This window comes from Hyperoodon ampullatus (assembly GCF_949752795.1).
Source record: "Hyperoodon ampullatus genome assembly, chromosome: 19".
Classification (NCBI taxonomy): Eukaryota; Metazoa; Chordata; class Mammalia; order Artiodactyla; family Ziphiidae; genus Hyperoodon; species Hyperoodon ampullatus.
The window spans coordinates 7,086,076-7,106,252 of record NC_136932.1 but is presented as its reverse complement, the minus strand read 5'-3'; the positions used below and the strand labels follow the sequence as shown (position 1 = coordinate 7,106,252).

The 20,177-nt window shown below is 43.4% G+C and overlaps 1 protein-coding gene across 1 annotated transcript; it reads left to right on the top strand.

Moving 5' to 3' along the window:
- Positions 1-146: 146 nt before the first annotated feature.
- RETREG3 (reticulophagy regulator family member 3) lies at positions 147-19,618 on the top strand (the record flags this gene model as incomplete). Its single annotated transcript, XM_079725612.1, has 9 exons — positions 147-385; positions 12,258-12,364; positions 14,089-14,119; positions 15,051-15,177; positions 15,818-15,902; positions 16,724-16,861; positions 17,895-17,977; positions 18,624-18,756; positions 19,161-19,618. The coding sequence occupies 9 exons, from the start codon at positions 147-149 to the stop codon at positions 19,616-19,618; spliced, it is 1,401 nt and encodes a 466-aa protein (XP_079581738.1).
- Positions 19,619-20,177: the final 559 nt, after the last annotated feature.

Genomic DNA, 20,177 nt, shown 5'->3' with positions numbered 1-20,177 from the left:
CTTCTCTCTGGGTGGACAGGAGTTAGACCCTTCGCGCAGGCGCGCTGTGGAGGGAAGGGGCCTTCCCGCCGAATCTTGCACCTGCGCAGTTGGTGTTATTGTGACTGTCGGGCCGTGGCCCCGGATGTTGTGGCCGCCGGGGGGAGATGGCAGAGCCTGAGGGGGTGCCCGTGGCCCCAGGCCCAGCTTCGGGGCAGACTTTCAGGGGCCGCCGCAGTATGTCAGGCTCCTGGGAGCGTGACCAGCAGGTTGAGGCGGCGCAGCGGGTCCTGGTGGAGGTGCTGGGGCCTTACGAGCCTCTGCTGAGCCGGGTGCAGGCAGCCCTGGTGTGGGAGCGGCCAGCCAGGAGCGCCCTGTGGTGCCTGGGGCTGAACGCGGCTTTCTGGTGAGAGAACTGGATCCTCGGAAACCCTCCGAGGCGCGAATTCGTCAGGTTTCTCTAAGGCTCTGTCTCTCGCCCCCCTTATTTTCTTCGCTGCACTGGCTCCTTCCTGTACCTGCCTAATTATGCCTCACCTTCCACTCCTTCCCGCCTGCGGCTTGGCACCGCAGTTCTCCCCAGGGCCTTCCAGTTGTTTCCCGTGCTTTACCTGCTCCCGCACCCTCGCCCCGCACATCTGGCAGGAGCTTCTAGTAACATCTTGAGCCGCTCTCAGTGAGCGAGGGCGCCTCATTTTAGCCAGGGGAAGCTGTGTCCCGTTAAGGCCATCACCTCCCTTCTCTTGTCTGCTCAACAGTGGTTTGAAGACTGTCTCCGGAGATTTTAGTAATTATTATTGGGGTAGATGCGTGAGGCGTGAGATCTTGAAAAGGTATACATAGGTGTGATAAGAAAACAAACTTGAGCGATCTGAATTAGCATGTTAGATAGATATCCTTTCGCCCACTCGGGAAGTTTGCGAAGTCTGAGCGTCCGTGAGAGCCTCCATAGCTGCAACTTGAAAGAAAATTGTAAGCTTTTAAAGAACAGTTATGAAATGGTGATTGTGAGATTTCACCCGTTTCAAAGTCACGTATGACGGCAAGTCCTCCCTGTTCCAGGGAATTAGAGGCATCCTTAGCCACGGTTTATAGCCAGGGAAATTGAGGGTGTCTAATAGTGTGTGTATTTTCCTGAGCTGGAAAAGTGGGGCTACGAGTATGCTTTAAGAATCTGTCTGTGTCATGCTCTGTGAAAATGGAACTGCTGCTTCTCTGAGTTGTCATCACCTAAAGTGGACTTAGGTCTTCATAAGATCTGCCAAGCAGAGTTTGGATTTATTAATAACTAGGGAAGTATTATTGATCAGATTCCAAGGGAACTGAAGTGTAGGGTGGCTTCTACAGCTGAGTGAAATAAAGCTGTTCTGGATTAGTCTGAAACAGAACAAAGTGTGTTTCCAAAACAAAATTGTTTTTGCTAAAAATACATTTCCTCTTGAAATTCTTGGTTTTAAAACCAAAACATTTATTATCCTTTGTCTGAAAGAAGACTTTCAGTGAGCTGGAGCAAAACGAATAATTCCAAGTTCATTGACAGGAAGACACACTGGTGCTTATTACATTAATCCTCTCACAGTTTGAAGGAGACTCAGGTTAGAGGTGTCACAGCAGTTGTTCTAGAGTCTTGAGCAAACTTGATGATAAACTTCTCCTACAGCATTCTTCATTCATTCATTCATTTTTAAATGATTTTGTGTCCCTCATGACTTTTTTAAAAGGTTCTTTTTTTAAAATTTATTTATTTTTGGCTGCTTTGGGTCTTCGTTGGTGGGTGTGGGCGTTCTCTAGTGGCGAGCGGGGGCTACTCTTCGTTGTGTTGTGCGGGTTTCTCATTGCGGTGGCTTCTCTTGTTGTGGAGCACGGGCTCTAGGCATGTGGGCTTCAGTAGTTGTGGCATGTGGGCTCAGTAGTTGTGGCTCGCGGGCTCTAGAGCGCAGGCTCAGTAGTTGTGGTGCACGGGCTTAGTTGCTTCGCGGCATGTGGGATCTTCCCGCACCAGGGTTCGAACCCATGTCACCTGCATTGGCAGGCGGATTCTTAACCACTGTGCCACCAGGGAAGCCCCATTTATTTATTTATTTTGTTATTTTAAAAAATAAATTTATTTATTTATGGCTGCGTTAGGTCTTTGTTGCTGCATGCAGGCCTTCTCTAGTTGCGGCGAGCGGGGGCTACTCTTCATTGCGGTGTGCGGGCTTCTCATTGCGGTGGCTTCTCTTGTTGCAGAGCATGGGCTCTAGGTGCACAGGCTTCAGTAGTTGTGGCTCGTGGGCTCTAGAGTGTAGGCTCAGTAGTTGTGGCGCATAGGCTTAGTTGCTCCGTGGCATGTGGGATCTTCCCGGACCAGGGCTCGAACCCGTGTCCCCTGCCCCTCTTCATTCATTCATTCATTCATTCATTCATTCATTCATTTTGCGGTACGCGGGCCTCTCACTGTTGTGGCCTCTCCCGTTGTGGAGCACAGGCTCCAGACGCGCAGGCTCCGGGCGCGCAGGCTTAGCGGCCATGGCTCACGGGCCTAGCCGCTCTGCGACATGTGGGATCTTCCCGGACCGGGGCACGAACCCGTGTCCCCTGCATCGCCAGGCGGACTCTCAACCACTGCGCCACCAGGGAAGCCCCTTCATTTATTTTTGATAGTGTTTCTTCCTTGATCCCCAGGTACCTACTTCTCTCCTTGGCTGTCTAAAACCTTAACTGTAGCACCTCATTCTGGAGCATTTTCCAAAATGACCTTTTCTTCTTTTCCTCTCATCTCCCCGTCCCAACCTCTAACCCCAGACCATTTAGTCAGAACTTCATTTCCTACACTGGGTTTGTACTCCTAGGAAAAAAGTTGATCATAAACCAGTTTGTATAAGAGTGGGACTGATATATAAAAACTTTATCAGGATTTAAATGAATCCTGATAAACCATTTATTTATTTATTAATGCAAATAGATCAGTAGCATGTATGTTGTTATTTTTGAGGAGAGGGCTTTCCACATCCCCCTTGCCTGAGAGAGATTTTCAAAGTAGAATGTGGGGTTGAGGTCTGCACATAAGGAGCCACTCTGACTGAGACGCATCTTTAAATGTTAGTTATCTTTAATTTACTGGCTCCCAATAGTATTTACTTAAGTTTACTAATATGCTGTGTTTAGAATCTCACTCAGATCCCCTTTTCCTACTCTGAGTCTCTTAAAGCATCAGTGTGATTGGTCTTTATCTCTGGCATTTCCTGGTAGCTTGCCTGTTGTGTATCCAGAATGCAGTTACTCCTGTTACATTCCCATCAGGCTCTAAGTAGCTGAGGGAGAGATGTAGCAAAATGAGGGTGTGATTCTTGAGAATGAAAGGGCAATTGGGTATGCCATTTTTGGAGAGGACTCATACCTGTGAAGGGTACAAAATGACTGACCCCAGAGGCTAGGGTAGTTTTAACATTGGAATTCACAGGATTGTTTGTTTTAGGAAATAAGCTTCCTTGGAAGGTAGTGTGAGGTTCAAAATAAAAGTTAGACTTCACATTCCAGTAGCATCAGATTGAATATGGGTGTTGATGTTTTGCTTAGGAATGTTGAAGAGTAACTGCTTTGTTCTCACTTTATTTAAAAAAGCAATTTAGGAAACACAGGCAGATCCATTAGCTCAGGTCAGAGAAAAATCAAATCTGAAATATTTTACTTTTCTTTCATTATTTGTTTTGAATAATGATACGTCATTAACTGAGGTGTTTTATACATTTTGAGGTATTAGAAGACTGGATAGGAATACAAACAAATCATCAGAATTCAGGTAGGTAGCTCTTAACTTTCAGCGTTCTGTCTTCTCATTTGAGGTTTTTCCTTACCTGTGAATGTGCCCTCTTACATATTAATAAAAAACAACATAAAAGGTAGGGATAGATGTAGATGCCTTGCTCCTATAGTATTTCAAGGCTTTCACTCTTATTTTCAGGTTCCAGGAAAAATTATAGTGACCATATTAGAGATCTTCCAGCCTGTATTGCTTCTGGTCACTTATATGTTATCTTCTCTAGTGTAATAACAGAAATGTCAGGCCTTCCTTATCAATAGCCTATATTGTCATTAGCCTCAGCACCACGTGTAAATGAATGATTTGGGGGAAGAATATGAGTCAGCAAGAGTGTGTCATGAGAGGATCAGAAAAGAAGAGTTTCAGTAACTTTTTAGTTTGACTCATAAGATGAGGGGAGGACAAAGGAGCCCTGGAAACGTGTGTGAACTCTACGCCCTCACACCGCCTCCTATGAAGTACATATGGTTCAAGGAGGGCTAGATGACTGCTGAGCGCCTTTTCCGTTTTTAGCATTCTGTGATTCTAGATGGTCTTTAAATTAGGAATATTGATTTAGAGCAATCCACAAGCTGTTTTTTTAAGATCTCTGTTGGGATCTGCTTTTACAGTCACTAGTCTGAGTTAACCAATCCCCCCCATCCCCCCAAATAAAAAAAAAATGACCGGAGAAGTGATTAAAGGTATACCGCAGTGCTGATCTAAAAGGTTAGAATTTGAGGGACGTCCCTGGTGGTCCAGTGGTTAAGACTCAGTGCTCCCAATGCAGGGGGCCGAGGTTTGATCCCTGATCAGCGAACTACATCCCGCATGCTGCAGCTAAGAGCCTGCATGCTGCAACTAAAAGATCCCGCATGCAGCAACTAAAGATCCTGTGTGCCGCAACTAAGACCGGATGCAGCCAAATAAATAAATAAATAAATAAATATATTTTTTTAAAGTTAGAATTTGAGTAAACAGTAATAGAGATAGGAGATGGAAGGGAGGGCCTATTGAAGTAGAAACATTTGTTCTGTGAAAAAAAAATCTACATGTCAAATTTCAGATGAAATCTATTGAGCAAATGTTTCTGATGATAGTTTTTGGAGGGTTCTTGTTGCTTTTGATAGCGGGGAAGACTCCCAGAGATGCCTTGGCTTACTTTTTTTTTTTTTTTTTTGCCTCTCTTTTGCCATCAGTCTTTATCTGTTCTGATTATAAGGTTGGGTGCTTGCTTTTTTTTTTTTTTTTGAACTTTATTTTATTTATTTTTTTATAGGTTGGGTGCTTTCTGTCCATTAACATAAGGTAGGTCATTTGCAGCTAGCTGGTTTCATTTCTGGTTTTGTGCAAGCAACAACTATCACTACATGATATTGGTTGGGTTAATTTTTTTTCATTCTAATTTACCAGTGACTGGCTCATTAACCAGGCAGCCACAAGTGCTGTACAATAATGGGCTTTCTGTCCCTATAGGATGGGATGCTTTGTTCGAAGTGCCACTGAGAGAAGCTTACTCCATAATAACAAAGGACCCCAGAAATAGTATCTTCTTTGATTGAAAATAGACTTGGGATCTTTCTTTTGTTTATGATTATAGCAAACTTTAATTTATCTGTACTAATGATGAGGATCCATGGTATATTTGACCTCAGAAAAATTGTTTATTTTTGAAATTTCTCATGATTTTTCTGGACACCAGATTGTTTTTCCAAGGAGTATTCTATTTAGACTGATAATTAATTGGATTTTAGCTCATAATAAAGGGGATGGACAGTTTATAAAAAGACAAAAAAACCCAAATAATAATAAATGGATATATAAAATTTTACATATTAGTAATAAAAAATTCTAATATAAGTGGCAGTGAGTTACTAATTTCTGCCTATCAGGTTTTTAAAAATGATAGCATTTAATTCCGGGCACAATATGGAAAAACTGCTTTATGGTTGATAGGAACATAAATTCAACAGCCTTTCTGGAAAGTAATTTAGCAACATGTATTAAGATACTTAAAAAGTTATTACCTTTTCAGGGGCTGGGAGAAATGGGGAGTGATTGCTAATGGGCATGGGTTTCTTGATCAAAATGTTCTAAATTAGATAATGGTGATAGTCACACAACTCTGAATGTACTAAAAAACATTTAATTAGTTGGAAAGGATATATTTTATGGTATGCAAACTGTATCTCAATAATACTGTTACAAAAAAAATTAATGCTTTTTGACCTAGTACTTCCATTTAAAGTGGTTAATCATAAATAAGGTCAAAGATTTATGCTCAGTGATATGTAGTTCAGCTTTATTACATCAAAAATTGGAAACATCTCAGTTCAATTAGGGAAAGGTTTAGAAAACTAATTGTAGGGGCTTCCCTGGTGGCACAGTGGTTAAGAATCCTCCTGCCAATGCAGGAGACAGGGGTTTGAGCCCTGGCCTGGGAAGATCCAACATGCCGCGGAGCAGCTAAACCTGTGCGCCACAACTACTGAGCCTGCGCTCTAGAGCCCACGAGCCACAACTACTGAGCCCGCATGCCACAACTACTGAACCTGCACGCCTAGAGCCTGTGCTCCACAAGAGAAGCCACTGCAATGAGAAGCCCACGTACCGCAACAAAGAGTAGCCCCTGCTCACCGCAACTAGAGAAAGCCCACATGCAGCAAGGAAGACCCAGTGCAGCCAAAAAAAAAAAAAAAAAAAAAAACACCTAATTGTATCTATGTATGATGTAATCATTTTCAAGTTGTGGATGCTTTTCTGGTGATGAAGGAAAACATGCCTATGTATTTTTAAATGAAGGAGGAGGTTTTTAAGCCAGATATTCTATATACTTCCATGGAGTTTTTATATTTGAATATTTTTTTAAATGAAGAACCTCTGTTGCCATTTTAGGGTATGTGTGTAGATAATAGGTTATTTTTTAAACTTTTTACTATGGAAAATTAAAAACATATATATAAGCAGCCAGAATAATAGTATGTATTACAGTTGTACCCAGCTTTAAAATTTTTCAATTCATGGCCAATTTTGTGTCTTCTATACCCCAGTTCTTTTCCACCGCCTCCTTTCTTGTTTTGAGGGAAATCCTAGACGTCGTGTCATTTAATCTCTTAAAGTATTTCAGTATGTGACCCTGAAAAATAAAAATTTTTTAAAAAATCACTACCATTATCACATAAAAAATTAATGGTTCCAGTCAGTGTTCAAATTTTCTCATAAATGTCACTTTGTTTTTTAAACAGTTCTTTGGGGTTAGCATCCAAATGAAGTCCACATATTGTGACCGATTGTTCCGTTTTTAACATCTCTTTTACTCTGTTGGTTCCCTTTCAGTCTTTTTTCTCTTTGCAATTTATCTGTTGAAGAAACCAGTTTGTCCTGTATAGTGTCCTACAGATTGAATTTTGCTGATTGCATCCCTGTGGCGTAATATGTTCCCCTGTGCTCCTCTGTGTATTTCCTGTAAATTGGTAGCTAAATCTAGAGTCTTGATCAGATTTAGTTTCAAAAAAAAAATTTTTTTTTTTATTGGCAAGACTTTCGTACGGGTGACAGTGTACTAATTTTATTTTTATTTTCTTCCTTAATTAGTAATTATATTTTCTAAAATTTCTCCTGTAAACATGCTTGCCTTTAGAAATATGAAAAAAATAAATATCATTAAGGAAAAGTCTATTGTGAGCCTACAATGGGTAGAAGGAGTAATGGGCTATGGGCAGTAACCAAATTAAATAATTCACATGTGAATATCCAGAGTTGACTGCATTTGTAGTTATTTTTGCTAAATTGGAAAGTTCTCATGCTGATTATAGTTGCTGAAAAATGTTTTGCATGTTGTCTTATCAAACTTGTACACTGTTATATCTGCATGTGAATTTTTTGGCCTGCGTGAATAGACATTGCAGGACTAAACTAATCTAGAGGAATAATCCTCCCTTATTTTTCCTCATTCCTTACCTATACCAATCTCACAAGTACTTTATCTTCAATTTTGTCTTGTCCTTGTACATAGTTGCAGAGTTTTTACAGGTAGGTTTCCAAGTTACCTCCATAAAATAAAAGTGTAATGTGACCTTAGTATATCCCAAACACATGCATCTGAGATTGATATTTCCTTTTTAAGAATTTAGTATGGAGGGCTGAAGGAAAGGAGCACACACTTATCCATATTCTTTTATATTTGATAGACCCCCTAAGGGAATTAATAATATTTGATATTAATTGTCTAGTTACCTTGGAGAGGTAAGTTTCGGCATTGGCTTGTTCAAGGAAAGGTTATCTTATATCTGGCTCTAAAATTGAATTATGGACCAGGATTAATCTGGTTCAAGAAGATGCGCACAGTTTCAGCCTTCATGATCCAGAAAATATACGCTTTGTAAAACTCTTTGCTGATTCACCTTTATCTGCAGGATAAAATCCAGTGCCCTTTGTCATGAAGGGCCCTTCATGATCTGACTTCTGCCTCTCTCCCCATACTCATCCCCTCCCTCTGTTCTTTAAGTTTCAGTCCTATCATACTACTTGTAGTTCCCTAAATACGTCATTCCAGCTGGCTCTTCTCCCTATCTGAATGTCCTCTCTTTCCCCGCATCCTTTTGCCCTGTTGTCTTACCATTAATCTTTCAAATCGCAGCTTAGATGTCCTCTTTGTTATCGTTAACTTGTCATGCTATATTACAAACATGTACTGACATAAATACACTTGAGAGTATGGTCCATGTTTTACTCTTTTCTGTAATTGGCCTACTTGCCACAAGGCCTCAGCATATAATAGGCAATTAATAAATGTTTGAACTGAGTTGAAGCATAGGTGGGGGCTCTAACAGGTTACTAAAATAGTCCAGCTCTTGGAGAAACAGTATTTTTATTGCCATCATCTTTGGAAAACTGACCTTTCTTAGGAGAGCTTAGTATCCTTTCCCTACCCCAATTTATATTTGTATTAGTAATCATGATTTGGGAAGTAGAGATTGCAGACAGTCTGGATTGCCTCCCCAGAGAGCCCTTTCAAGTACTCCAGAGAAAACAGTCGTGCCACATCCTGCTGCTGGGACGTGGAAGCAGCAGCACTGGGGAGCAAGATGCTCTCGATCCCTTCTCCTTGGCCTTTTTAAATTTCCTTGTTGGGATGATGAACTGGCTTTGGAGAGAAAATTAATGGCCTGGGGCAGCTCTAGAGGCTTAAGTCTATTAAACTACTTTCATTCTGTAGTCTCATATATAATTACAGTATCCTTTAAGTGATGGAGTGGAAATATTGGAATAGGGTTGTCATTGATGACTGGATTTCTAAGTTCTTGGTTTCTTCCATCCCTCATTCTTTGTATAGTTTAAAAAATTATGTGACATAGATTCATGTTTATTGAAAACAGTGCAGGAACGTCTAGAGACCAAAATTAAAGTTCCTCTGACAATTCCTGCTTGCATATACGTATTCATAGATACAGATAAAGCTTTTTTTTTTTCCTATTGTGAGGATTATACTCTTAGTATGGTGTTCTGTGAATATGTCATTAGGTCATGTGTTGAGAGAAGAGGTCATTTATAACCAACTCTTGGTCATCCTTACTCTTGTTTGATCAGTTGCTGTGATGATAGCTAACAACACTTCTACATTGTAAAACTGAATAGGACATATATTAGGCATATATTAGGTGCCTTGTATTTTCTTGTCTTTTTAGCAAGATCAACTATGATTTTTTTTTATTTTTTTAAAAATTCTGTTAGTTGTTTCCTTGCTGCTTTTCTAGTTCTCTGTTCTTTTTTAAAAAATACATTTGTGGGCTTCCCTGGTGGCATAGTGGTTGAGAGTCCGCCTGCCGATGCAGGGGACACGGGTTCGTGCCCCGGTCCGGGAAGATCCCACATGCCGTGGAGTGGCTGGGCCTGTGAGCCATGGCCGCTGAGCCTGTGCGTCCGGAGCCTGTGCTCCGCAACGGGAGAGGCCACAGCAGTGAAAGGCCCGCGTACTGCAAAAAAAAACAAACAAAACAAAACATTTGTTTGTTTGTTTGTTTGTTTATTTATGGCTGTGTTGGGTCTTTGTTGCTGTGCCTGGGCTTTCTTTAGTTGCGGTGAGCGCGGGCTACTCTTCATTGTGGTGTGCAGGCTTCTCATTCTCGTGGCTTCTCGTTGCGGAGCATGGGCTCTAGGCACGCAGGCTTCAGTAGTTGTGGCACGTGGGCTCAGTAGTGGTGGCGCACGCTTAGTTCCTCCACAGCATGTGGGATCTTCCCAGGCCAGGGCTCGAACCCATGTCCCATACATTGGTAGGCAGATTCTTAACCACTGTGCCACCAGGGAAGCCCAACTATGATATTTTTATAAGTGATTAAGTATGTTGTTTCTAATACCTACAAATAATCTTGCATGATTTGTTATTTTTTTAAAAAATATTTATTTGTTTGTCTGCATTGGGTCTTAGCTGCAGCATGCGGGATCTTCATTGAGGCATGCAGGGTCTTTCATTGCAGCATGTGGGCTTCTCTCTAGTTGTGGCGTGTGGGTTTTTCTCTCTCTAGTTGAGGCGCGCGAGCTTCGTAGTTGTAGCTAGCGCGCAGGCTTAGTTGCCCCCGCGGCAAGTAGGATCTTAGTTCCCCGACCAGGGATAGAACCTGCGTCGCCTGCATTGGAAGGCGGATTCTTTACCACTGGACCACCAGGAAAGTCTCCTGATTTGTTATTGTTAACATCACATATAGATGAGGAAACTGAGGCTTAAAGAGGTCAAGCTAATTTATTCAAGGTCATCAACTCAGAATGGCTGTTCAGAGAAATAAACTCAAGTCAGTCTTAAGAGCCATGCCTGCTGAACCACCTCTTGTGATGCATTTGGCTCCCCTCAAGATCTTAGAACACTGTTTCTCAAACCGTCTGCAGTGAAGGACTACTGTTGTCGTTTTCCCCAGTCTATTTCTGAGCAATACTTTTGTAAAATACAATATAAATGAGTTACTAGATAAATTTAAAATGCATACAAAATACAAGCCCAGATATACCTTAGATTCAAAATTAGTTGGTCAAATTGCTATAAAAATTTCTAAATTCTTTCTTTCAATTTCTATACTTACTTCCTCACAGTCTGGTAACGTCACTGGACTACAGACACTCACAGGGCATTGCCCTAGAGGCTTTAGAGTTGGATCATAGAAAGACTCAAGAGCTAGCTTTTCATGAAAAAAAAATTTTATTGTGAAAGATTTTAAATATATAGTTGTAGAGGGAATAGCATAAATAATCTCAAGTACTCAGCATCCAGCTTCCGCAGTTATCAACTCATAGTCAATCTTGTTTCCTCTTCTTTCACACCCTTTCCCTTGCCAAACTATTGTTTTGACACAAATCCCAGATATCATATCATTTCATTCATAAATATTTTAGTATGTATTTCTAAAAGATAGGGACTCTTTAAAAGCATTACTTCCATAACATCATAGCCCCAAAATTACAATAGTTCGTAATCTCTTCAGATGCACTGTCAGTGTTCAGATTTCCCAGATTTTTTGTAAATATCTCTTTATGGTTGATGCCTTCTAATAAGAACTGGCTCTTCCTTTATTCTCTTAACGTGATACATTACAACTGTTGAGTTTTTGTATGTTGAACCACCCTTGCATTCCTGGAGTAAATTCCAGGAATTGGTCATGGTGTGTAGTCCTTTTAATATGCTGCTGAATTCATTTTGATAATATTTTATTGAGGATTTTTGCATCTATATTCATAGGTATCAATATACTTTAGTTTTCTTGTAGTGTTTTTGTCTGGCTTTGGTATCACAGTAATGTTGCCCTCATTAAATGAATCAAGAAGTGTTCTCTCTTTTTTCAATTTTTTGGGAGGAGTTTGAGAAGGGTTGGTGTTAATTCTGGAGAGCTGGCTTTTAGATGTAGCTTCAGTGCTCACTTTCTGTGTGACCTTGACCAACTCGTTTTACTTTTTTGAGCCTTAGTTCCTTCCTCTGTAAAAGGATATCTAATTGAATTAGGTGCTCTTTAGTGCATGTCTGTCAGTTTGTTGCCCCGAACCAGGGTCTAATTTGGTAGAAAGATGTTTGCTTTCATCAAAACAACTTGGTCAGTACAAGAATGAATTTCGGGAATTCCCTGGCAGTCCAGTGGTTAGGATTCTGCGTTTTTCCCTGCTGAGGGCCCAGGTTCAATCCCTGGTCAGGGAACTAAGATCCCACAAGCCGTGCGGTGTGGCAAAAACAAAAACAAAGAATGAATTTCTCCTTGAAATTAATAGAATCACAGGCTTGAAAGTTGAAATGGGCTTTAAGAGGTTATTTGGTTTAGTCCTCTGCCTTTACAGAAGCAAATTATTATCTCTGCACCATAGGTAAAATAGCTGAAGTCCAGGAAGTTTAAGTGATTTTTCCCAAGGTGTATAACTAACAGTTAAGTCTGTTTACCACAGGACCAGTGGTGCACATTTGGTCTTTTCTGAAATTAGCTTAATTGGATAATGATCTTCTGTTCTTCCTTCTCTTTAGGTTCTTTGCCCTGACATCCCTTCGTCTTGTGTTTTTACTTGCATTCAGCTCAATGATCATTGTGTGTATAGATCAATGGAAGAGCAAAATCTGGCCTGAAATAAAAGGTAAGTCTGGTAGCATTTAGACCAATCTGAACCAGAAATGGCTTTTCTGTCATTTTCACCTTTAGTTTTAGGGGGTTTTGGGAGAGTATGTGGAGCTGGGAATGTCTTTTGAAGTCTGAATTATTTGCTTTAGGAGACGTTTGAAGGGCTAGTGCCCCATCTGTAGTTCCTTAGAGCTGAGTTCTGTCCTTCTCATTGTTTATTAAGCTTAGGAAATCTGTATCCGCCACCTGAGATATTCTTGCCCTCATAATTGGCCTGAGGAATACATAGTCCTCAAGTTGTTAAAAAATAATTCTCCTCACTGGGTACTACATCATTACCAAGACAGTATCAATTTGCCTCTGAGGAATTTCTTTTAAATTGTTTATTTGCAAAGCACTAAGGTATTATGACTTAGATAAAGTCCTCTAAGATATGGTTCCTTTTATCCAAGATGATACATATGTAAACATAAAAAAAGTTACAGAACAGCACCAGAGATGTCACAGTGCAGTATGTGATCAGTATGTTTGTCATGTATTTTGGCCCTAGCTCAAGCCTTGAATGAAACAAAAGATTTGGACAGGTAGAGAGATAAGTGGGTTTCTATGGGGGTCAGAGGCTTGATTAGTCTGAGGAACCAGAAGCTGCAAAGCATCTCCTGAGGGCAGGGAACTGATCATTTTCACAGGAGTGGAGAGGTCATTAAAGGGAGTGCTAGGAAAGAAAGTATGTTGGGATTAGATTTTATAAGGGCCTTTAAGTTAGGCTTAGAAGTTTAGACTTTATCCTATGGATAGTGGGTGGTCCCTGATGATTCTTTTATTAGAGCTATATGCTGAGAAGATATTAAAGATTAATTTGATAGCATTTTACCCGACCACATGGAAAGAGAAAAGGGCGAAGAAGGGAGACTCTGGCTGTATCTGTGTGATAAGTAGTCAGAGAGGTATCAGTGGAAACAAACGATGGATGGCTTGGAGAGCTGTGAAGAAGGAAGACACGTCATACTGATAAATAGAGGTTAGGAGAGTAAGGGATAACAGCAGCTTTGGGATTTCAAAGCTAGGAGAGTAGCAGTGGCATTACAGTTAGATGTAGGCAACGTCAGGCAGGGCAGTGGGTTTGGGTGGGGAGTGAGAGAGAGGAAAATTGAGGTAGGTCGGACATGGTAATTTTGAAGTGTTGGCAGAATATTCAAACCAGAGTATACAGCTTTTAAATACATTCCCATCCTATTTTGCAGAGACTTCAAGGAATCAGGTAGTTCACCCACCTGTCTTATGGCTAGTGAATGTCAAAAGACTTCACATCATTGATTGTAGTTAATGGGTCTCCTTTTAAAGAGAATAGGCAGGTTTCTAGAGTTGAAGTAGTCATATAATGCCTTCGTAACCTGGCACATATTGATGCGTACGTGTAACCCAGACACTCTTGAGGGGTGGCATGGACCTTTTTTTATGTGCACCTTGGCTCTCAACTGTAGTAATTAGAAGGGGCCCTAATGCTCCATTTGGATCCCCGCCCCATCCCACCAGAGAAAAGAGCAGGCATCAGCCATCATTCCCTTGTCTGCAGCTCCCTAACTCTGGCAGTATAACGTGGTGTCTCCTTTTTATTGTCTATTACTGTTTCCTTTTCCCCAAACCTATTAAAACTTGAGCTATCAGACCAACAGCCTAACATTTTCAGGTTTAAGTTTTCCTTACCAACTAATGCTGGTGTTTGTTTTAATATTGTAGTGCCAAGACCCGACGCATTAGACAATGAGAGGTATGGAACACTAATTAAATCCCTTTTTGTTGCTCTGATTGATTCTCTTGTTGTAATATTCTGGTTATAGGTTGTTAACTCCATGTTCTAGATACAAAGTATAAGCTGAGAACCTAGTCTGTTGCAAATAATCATTTTAACAAATCCTCAAGTTCAGGAAGGAATATGTTAAGATGGCTAGTGTCCTCTGATATTTACAAAAGATGTTTCTGAGAAAGAAGCATTACAGTGCCCCATAACCTGACATAACCAAGGAATTGGCTGCATTATTCAGCTCTAGTGTGAAAACTTAGAGGCAGCTTACTTCATTTGTCTCCTGGCTTTTATACCAGGTCATTTAGTGTTTTCTGTAACCTCTGGCTGTTTAAAGTTCCTGGTCAGAAAACACATTGGTTCCTGGCATCAGCAAGCCAAAGATTCCCCTTGTGGCTTACAGCTCCTGCTTTCATTTCTCAATTCATTCATCTCATATATTTGACCCAAAGAATTTTCTTTGCCATGGTTTATTTTGGTTTTGCTTTGTTTTCTCTCTGAGGGGCACATCCTTTGCCTCCCGCCTCTGCAGCAGTGCTATCAGACTGTGCTTTACTTTTTTCCCTGGATTGCAATCACAGTGAATTGCAATGGTCTGAGCCCAGGAAAGATGTTTTTAAGCACAAAGGGCCTTGGAGCTGGTGGCAGGTTTACACACGTGGATTGGGCTGCTTGCTCATAGGGTGGAGTTGTCAGAACAAGTCTGCCCTCCTAGTCCTTAAATTCCAGTTTCAACCTGGTGAGCCAAGAAGAAAGTCATGCTTCACCTCCAGAGCAACTAGGACTAGCCACTTCCCAGACCCTATTTAAACCGGGAAGGATTGGCTGCCTTCACAGTGAGATGCGGGGGGAACCTTCAACACCCTCCTTTCACAGCTCCCCCTTCTCTCTCCCATAGCTGGGGCTTTGTGCACCCTCGGTTGCTCAGCGTGCCCGAGCTCTGCTACCACGTAGCTGAAGTCTGGGTTAGTGGGACCATTTTCATAAGGAACCTTTTGCTTTTCAAAAAGCAAAACCCAGGCAAGGTAAGACTCTTCCCTTTTTCACTCTCATTTCTGGCTCTCAGTTGAGTTCATGCTAAACTGAAACAGCCTGTTTACTACCTACCCTCCTTCAAGAAAGAAAAGACCATGGTGTTTGTATAGACAAGGGAAGTTGTAGGAAGGGGCTTCTGACTAAGACTAAGGCAAGAGCTTGATGACTCCTTCTTTGGGTGCTTGCCACTTAGATTAGGCCATCTTCCTGCCCCAAGATGGGAAAGAAAGCTTGCTTGTGTGCATTCTGTGTCATTAAACATGTGGTAGGTGGTTGAGTTTTTTATTTTATTTTACTTTGACTTAAAAAGCCCACCACCAACACTTGTTTTCAGAGGGAACTTTTGGCTGAGTCCTATTCAAACCAGTTTGCCAGCATGAAAGGTGCGGCCCTGTGGGGTTAGCCATGTGAGAAGAGTTTGAATAGAAGTGGACATCCTCCCTTTCCTCCCAAACAGAATCACCATTGGATGCAACAGTAGCTAGGTACATGTCATTCTGACAGGTCCATGCTTTACTCAGAGGTCATAAAGAATCATTTCTATCACATCTCCATCTTACCCACCCCCCATGCCCAACCCAGTCCCCTGCCGTATAGCAGAAGCTTAATACTGTTTCCTGACACCCCCAGTTCTGCTTGCTGAGCTGTGGGATACTGACCTTTTTGGCTGTCTTGGGCCGCTACATCCCTGGGCTCCTGCTCTCCTACTTAATTCGTAAGTATGGTATATACCTCCCCCACAAGCTTACCCTACCCATAGCTTTTCCAGCCATAGCTAACTCTGGGTTTAGGGAGAGGACTTTTATAATTTGGTTCTCCAGGAAATGACCTTTTTATATTTTCATGTCCTGTTTAGTGTCATGAAAATATCTTTCTTCTTACCTGTATCAGGCTCCCCCCATATAAAGTCCTTTTCTTACCAAGTCAGCTTTAGAAACTGATGAGGGTCCACTAACATATATTGTGTTACCAGCTATAAAGGACTGTCTGTCCCTATTTCAGGAGGGAATTTTTAGAGTCAGTGTATTGTATAACAGTAGAACATAACACTTAGGGGATCCTCTATTTAGGGGATCCCCCACTAGGTTCTGTTTACCCTGGAGCACTTTTTTTCCCCCTGGAGCACAGTTCTGTAAATTTAGTTGCTTCATATTGGCATGAACTCTGTCTGCTTGAGACTGGAAGAACTGAGTAGTGATGGCCCTGGCCATTATATATCAGAAGCTCACATGATTTGTTGTGTATTTGCTGAGGCATTGTTACCATTTGGCCGTATTTATGGCTCAGCAACACCCATACGCAAGTGACAGCACTGCCTGGTTCTGCCCTCGATGTGTCAGCAGCGTACTCTGCTCTGCACAGCCCTGTAGGTGACCGCAGAAGTCTCTGCCCTCCGGAACCTTCACATCCGTGAAGGTGACCAGCAGAACTAGAATGTGTTGTGTCCAAGCCCTAAGGACACGATAGCAGAGGGACAGTCAGGCCTGTTTCACGCAGCCCTTTCTCCATTTTGCCACTCTTTCCCACTCCTCTCAGTTGTCACTGTCATGATGTGGCCCCTTGCTGTGTACCACCGACTGTGGGATCGAGTGTATGTACGGCTGAAGCCAGCTCTGCAGCGGCTGGACTTCAGTGTCCGTGGCTACATGATGTCCAAGCAGAGAGAGAGACAATGTAAGTGTCAAGGGGAAGCTTCCTTCCACTTGGACAATTTGGGGAGGAGAAGGAGAAGCCCGTAGGTCTGACATAATAGGTCCTTGAACGTGGAGAAGTGGGATGTGGTTGGTGTGTAGGGGGTTGGTGGTAAAAGTGACCTTCTATTCCAGGGAAATCTATGCAGGCTTACTAGTTTTTCCCGTTTGGAATTCTAGACGCTCCCATTTTAAACAAATAACGAGAAAAGTTCTCCCAAGTCAACTAAAAGACAGACAGTGAAGATATTCCCAGTGTTAGCTTCTTTTTATGAATCACGTCCTGTGTGCTGACTGCTCTGCATACGTTGTCTTATTTAACGTTTATAACAACCTTGAGAAGAGGGTGGTATTATCTTTTTCTGGTTGAGGAAACGGAGGCTCACGGTTAGTAAATGGCAGAGCAGGTCTTTCAAACTCCTAAGCTCGGCCTCCATTCAGTACTGAAAGCTGCCTTCCAAAAGAGATTTAAAACTGGCTTCAGAAGCCAGAAGTGTACTAGCCCAGGATCCTCCAACACACGAGTGACAGTCGTGCGAACTTTTCCCTCTCTTCTGTGGTATGGTCAGGTTGGGTTTTCATTAAACCCTGGCCTTCTAAGAGCCCTGCACATGGGCACCAAGGCCCAGCTCTCCCTGACGCAGCCAGTCGAATAGTACCAGTCCTCAAAAGGCTGATTCAGCCCAGGTGGGGCATCTCCCTTTGCCCTCTCTGTGACAGTGTCCGCTTTACACATTGACATCTGGTCTGTCCCCAGCTGATCCTGAGAGTTGTTGACAGGCCTGGTAGTTGATCATCTGACCAGAACAAAAAGGGAGGGATGTTGGAAGAGAGATCTTTCTCCTGTGTTATCAGCTTACCTTGCCACTTAGGCTCAGCAGCTCCTCCCTCAGGCGTTGTTATGTAGGCTTAGGGGGTTCATTCTCGTGTTCTGATTTTATGCCTTTGAAATCCGGAAGGGGCAGGGGTTTCCCCTCAAGGGAAGGTGTCAAGGCGTTCTTGCTCTTTCCACACAGTGCGCCGCAGGGGTCTACACCCAGAACGCGCTGGGGACAACCACAGTGACAGTGAAGAGGAGCTTGCTGCCTTCTGTCCTCAGGTATCTTGGGTGGGGGAGCTGCATCACTGGCCAGTTTTTTTTTAGCTCCTTTTTAACCATCCGGCACTCATGTTTAGACAGTAACCAGGTTTTCAAGCTCCCTGTGGGCTCTCCAGGGACCCAGCTTCTTGCCCCTTTCCAAGGACCTCACTGCCCCAAGAGCAGTGAGGAGAGAAGCTAGTTTTATATAGGGACTTCGTATGTAGAATCTCAGTTTGAGCCTGGTGACCAGCACGCCCTCTTCCATGCCTCCTTTTAACCCCTGCCATCATGGCAGAACTTCTGCAACTGGCGTGATCACTTTTAAACAGCCCAGCTTGCCTTAGGTCAGGCAATGTGTGTATCCTCATGGCCACCCATGAAAAGTATTCTCTGGATCAATTATTTGCTTAAGAGTCAGTGGCTGGTTGACACCCAAGACTGCTTTCCTTCCTGTGCTCAAGACTGATGAAAAAGGGTGTTTTCCCTGGGGGAGCAGCCTAAAAGGGGTCAAGATTTTGACTCAAGTCCCCATGCATGCCTGGTTACACCGTTGGCCTTAGGGTAGCCTTTAGGGCCAGCTCACTGGTGAAGCTGTAACTGGGGAACTGCGCTTGTTTCTAATGGCACCATCTCTTCAGGCGTGTTGGTCTTTTCTTTTCCTAAGCTCGATGATTCTACTGTTGCCAGGGAATTGGCCATCACAGACTCTGAGCACTCGGATGCTGAGGTCTCCTGTACAGACAACGGCACATTCAATCTTTCACGGGGCCAGACACCTCTAACAGAAGGCTCTGAAGGTAGAGGAACCTTGGACCCAAGTTGATATTGGCCCTGACTGTTGCCTCTCAGCTTCCCGGGCAGCGGGGATACTGCCCCCGCTTTTCCTGTTTTCTGAGCTGTGGGTCAGGTGGCAGAGCAGCTTTAGGGGTACGGCTCCAGCCAGATGGCACTGCTGCTCTCCTAGAAATCCTCAGTCCCTTAGTAGCCTCAGATTCTCAGCTTATGGGGGACATAGCAGAGGAGGAAAGGGGGAGTTCTCTGGCCAGTAGAGGTCACAGCAGTCTATAAGTGGAGGGGGAAAGCTGACCAGTGCCAGAAATCCAGGGTGGAAACATCTGGTTACTTGGAGACGACTTGGTGGGGCTGGGGCACAGGAAGGCCAGGCAGTTGCCATGTCTCAGACACTCCTCTGTTCTCCCAGACCTAGATGGTCACAGTGATCCAGAGGAATCCTTTGCCAGAGACCTTCCAGACTTTCCTTCCATTAATGTGGATCCTGCTGGCCTGGATGATGAGGACGATACCAGCATCGGGATGCCCAGCTTGATGTACCGTTCCCCACCAGGGGCCGAGGAGCCTCAGGGCCCCCCTGCCAGCCGGGATGAGGCTGCACTGCCGGAGCTTTTGCTTGGCGCCCTGCCTGCAGGATCCAACCTCACCAGCAACCTTGCTAGCCTGGTCTCCCAGGGCATGATCCAGCTGGCCCTGTCAGGGGCCTCCCAGCCAGGCCCTGCTGGCCTACCTCCCCGGAGAACCACAAGAGGTGTCCTCCGGGCCCCCAGTTCAGACCTGGACACTGACGCTGAGGGGGATGACTTTGAACTTCTGGACCAGTCGGAGCTGAATCAGCTGGACCCTGCCAGTTCCAGGAGCCACTGAGGCAGAGACTCCCCTTGGGGGTCATTGTGGTTTAGGTTTTTTTTGCTCCCCATTCCACTTAAGGTGAAGGGGCAAGGGAGGAACCCAGGTCCCAGCCCTTGAATTATATGTGTTTGCTCAGTAGCCTGGCAGATGCTCAGAGGCCTGATGAGACAGGATACTCACTCCTCTGCTACCAGCTGGACACTGATTTCTGAGCTCAAGTCACTGAAGTGAGAATGTGCTCCCCTGAGGGACACGTCTCTCCATCAGGATGGTGGTATTTTTGGGGAACAAAGTAGTCAGGGGTATTGGTTCCCTTTTGAGGGGATGCTGCTGTGTGCTTCTAAGTATGGGTGCTCAGAAGCCCTCAGTGATAGATCCCTTCCTTCCTTCCTCCCTTTATCATCTCCCGAGAGCTCCAAGTCAGGCAGCTGGGAGAGTTACGCTGTCATCTTCCTCTTTTGCTAAGCCATGCTTTGATTTGCCTTTTTCTAAGCAAGCTTGTCCTTTGGTTCTGCAGAGCAGGCCTGTTCCCTCTGCCCCAGCCCGTCCTCATTTCTTGAGGCCTAACCTCCAG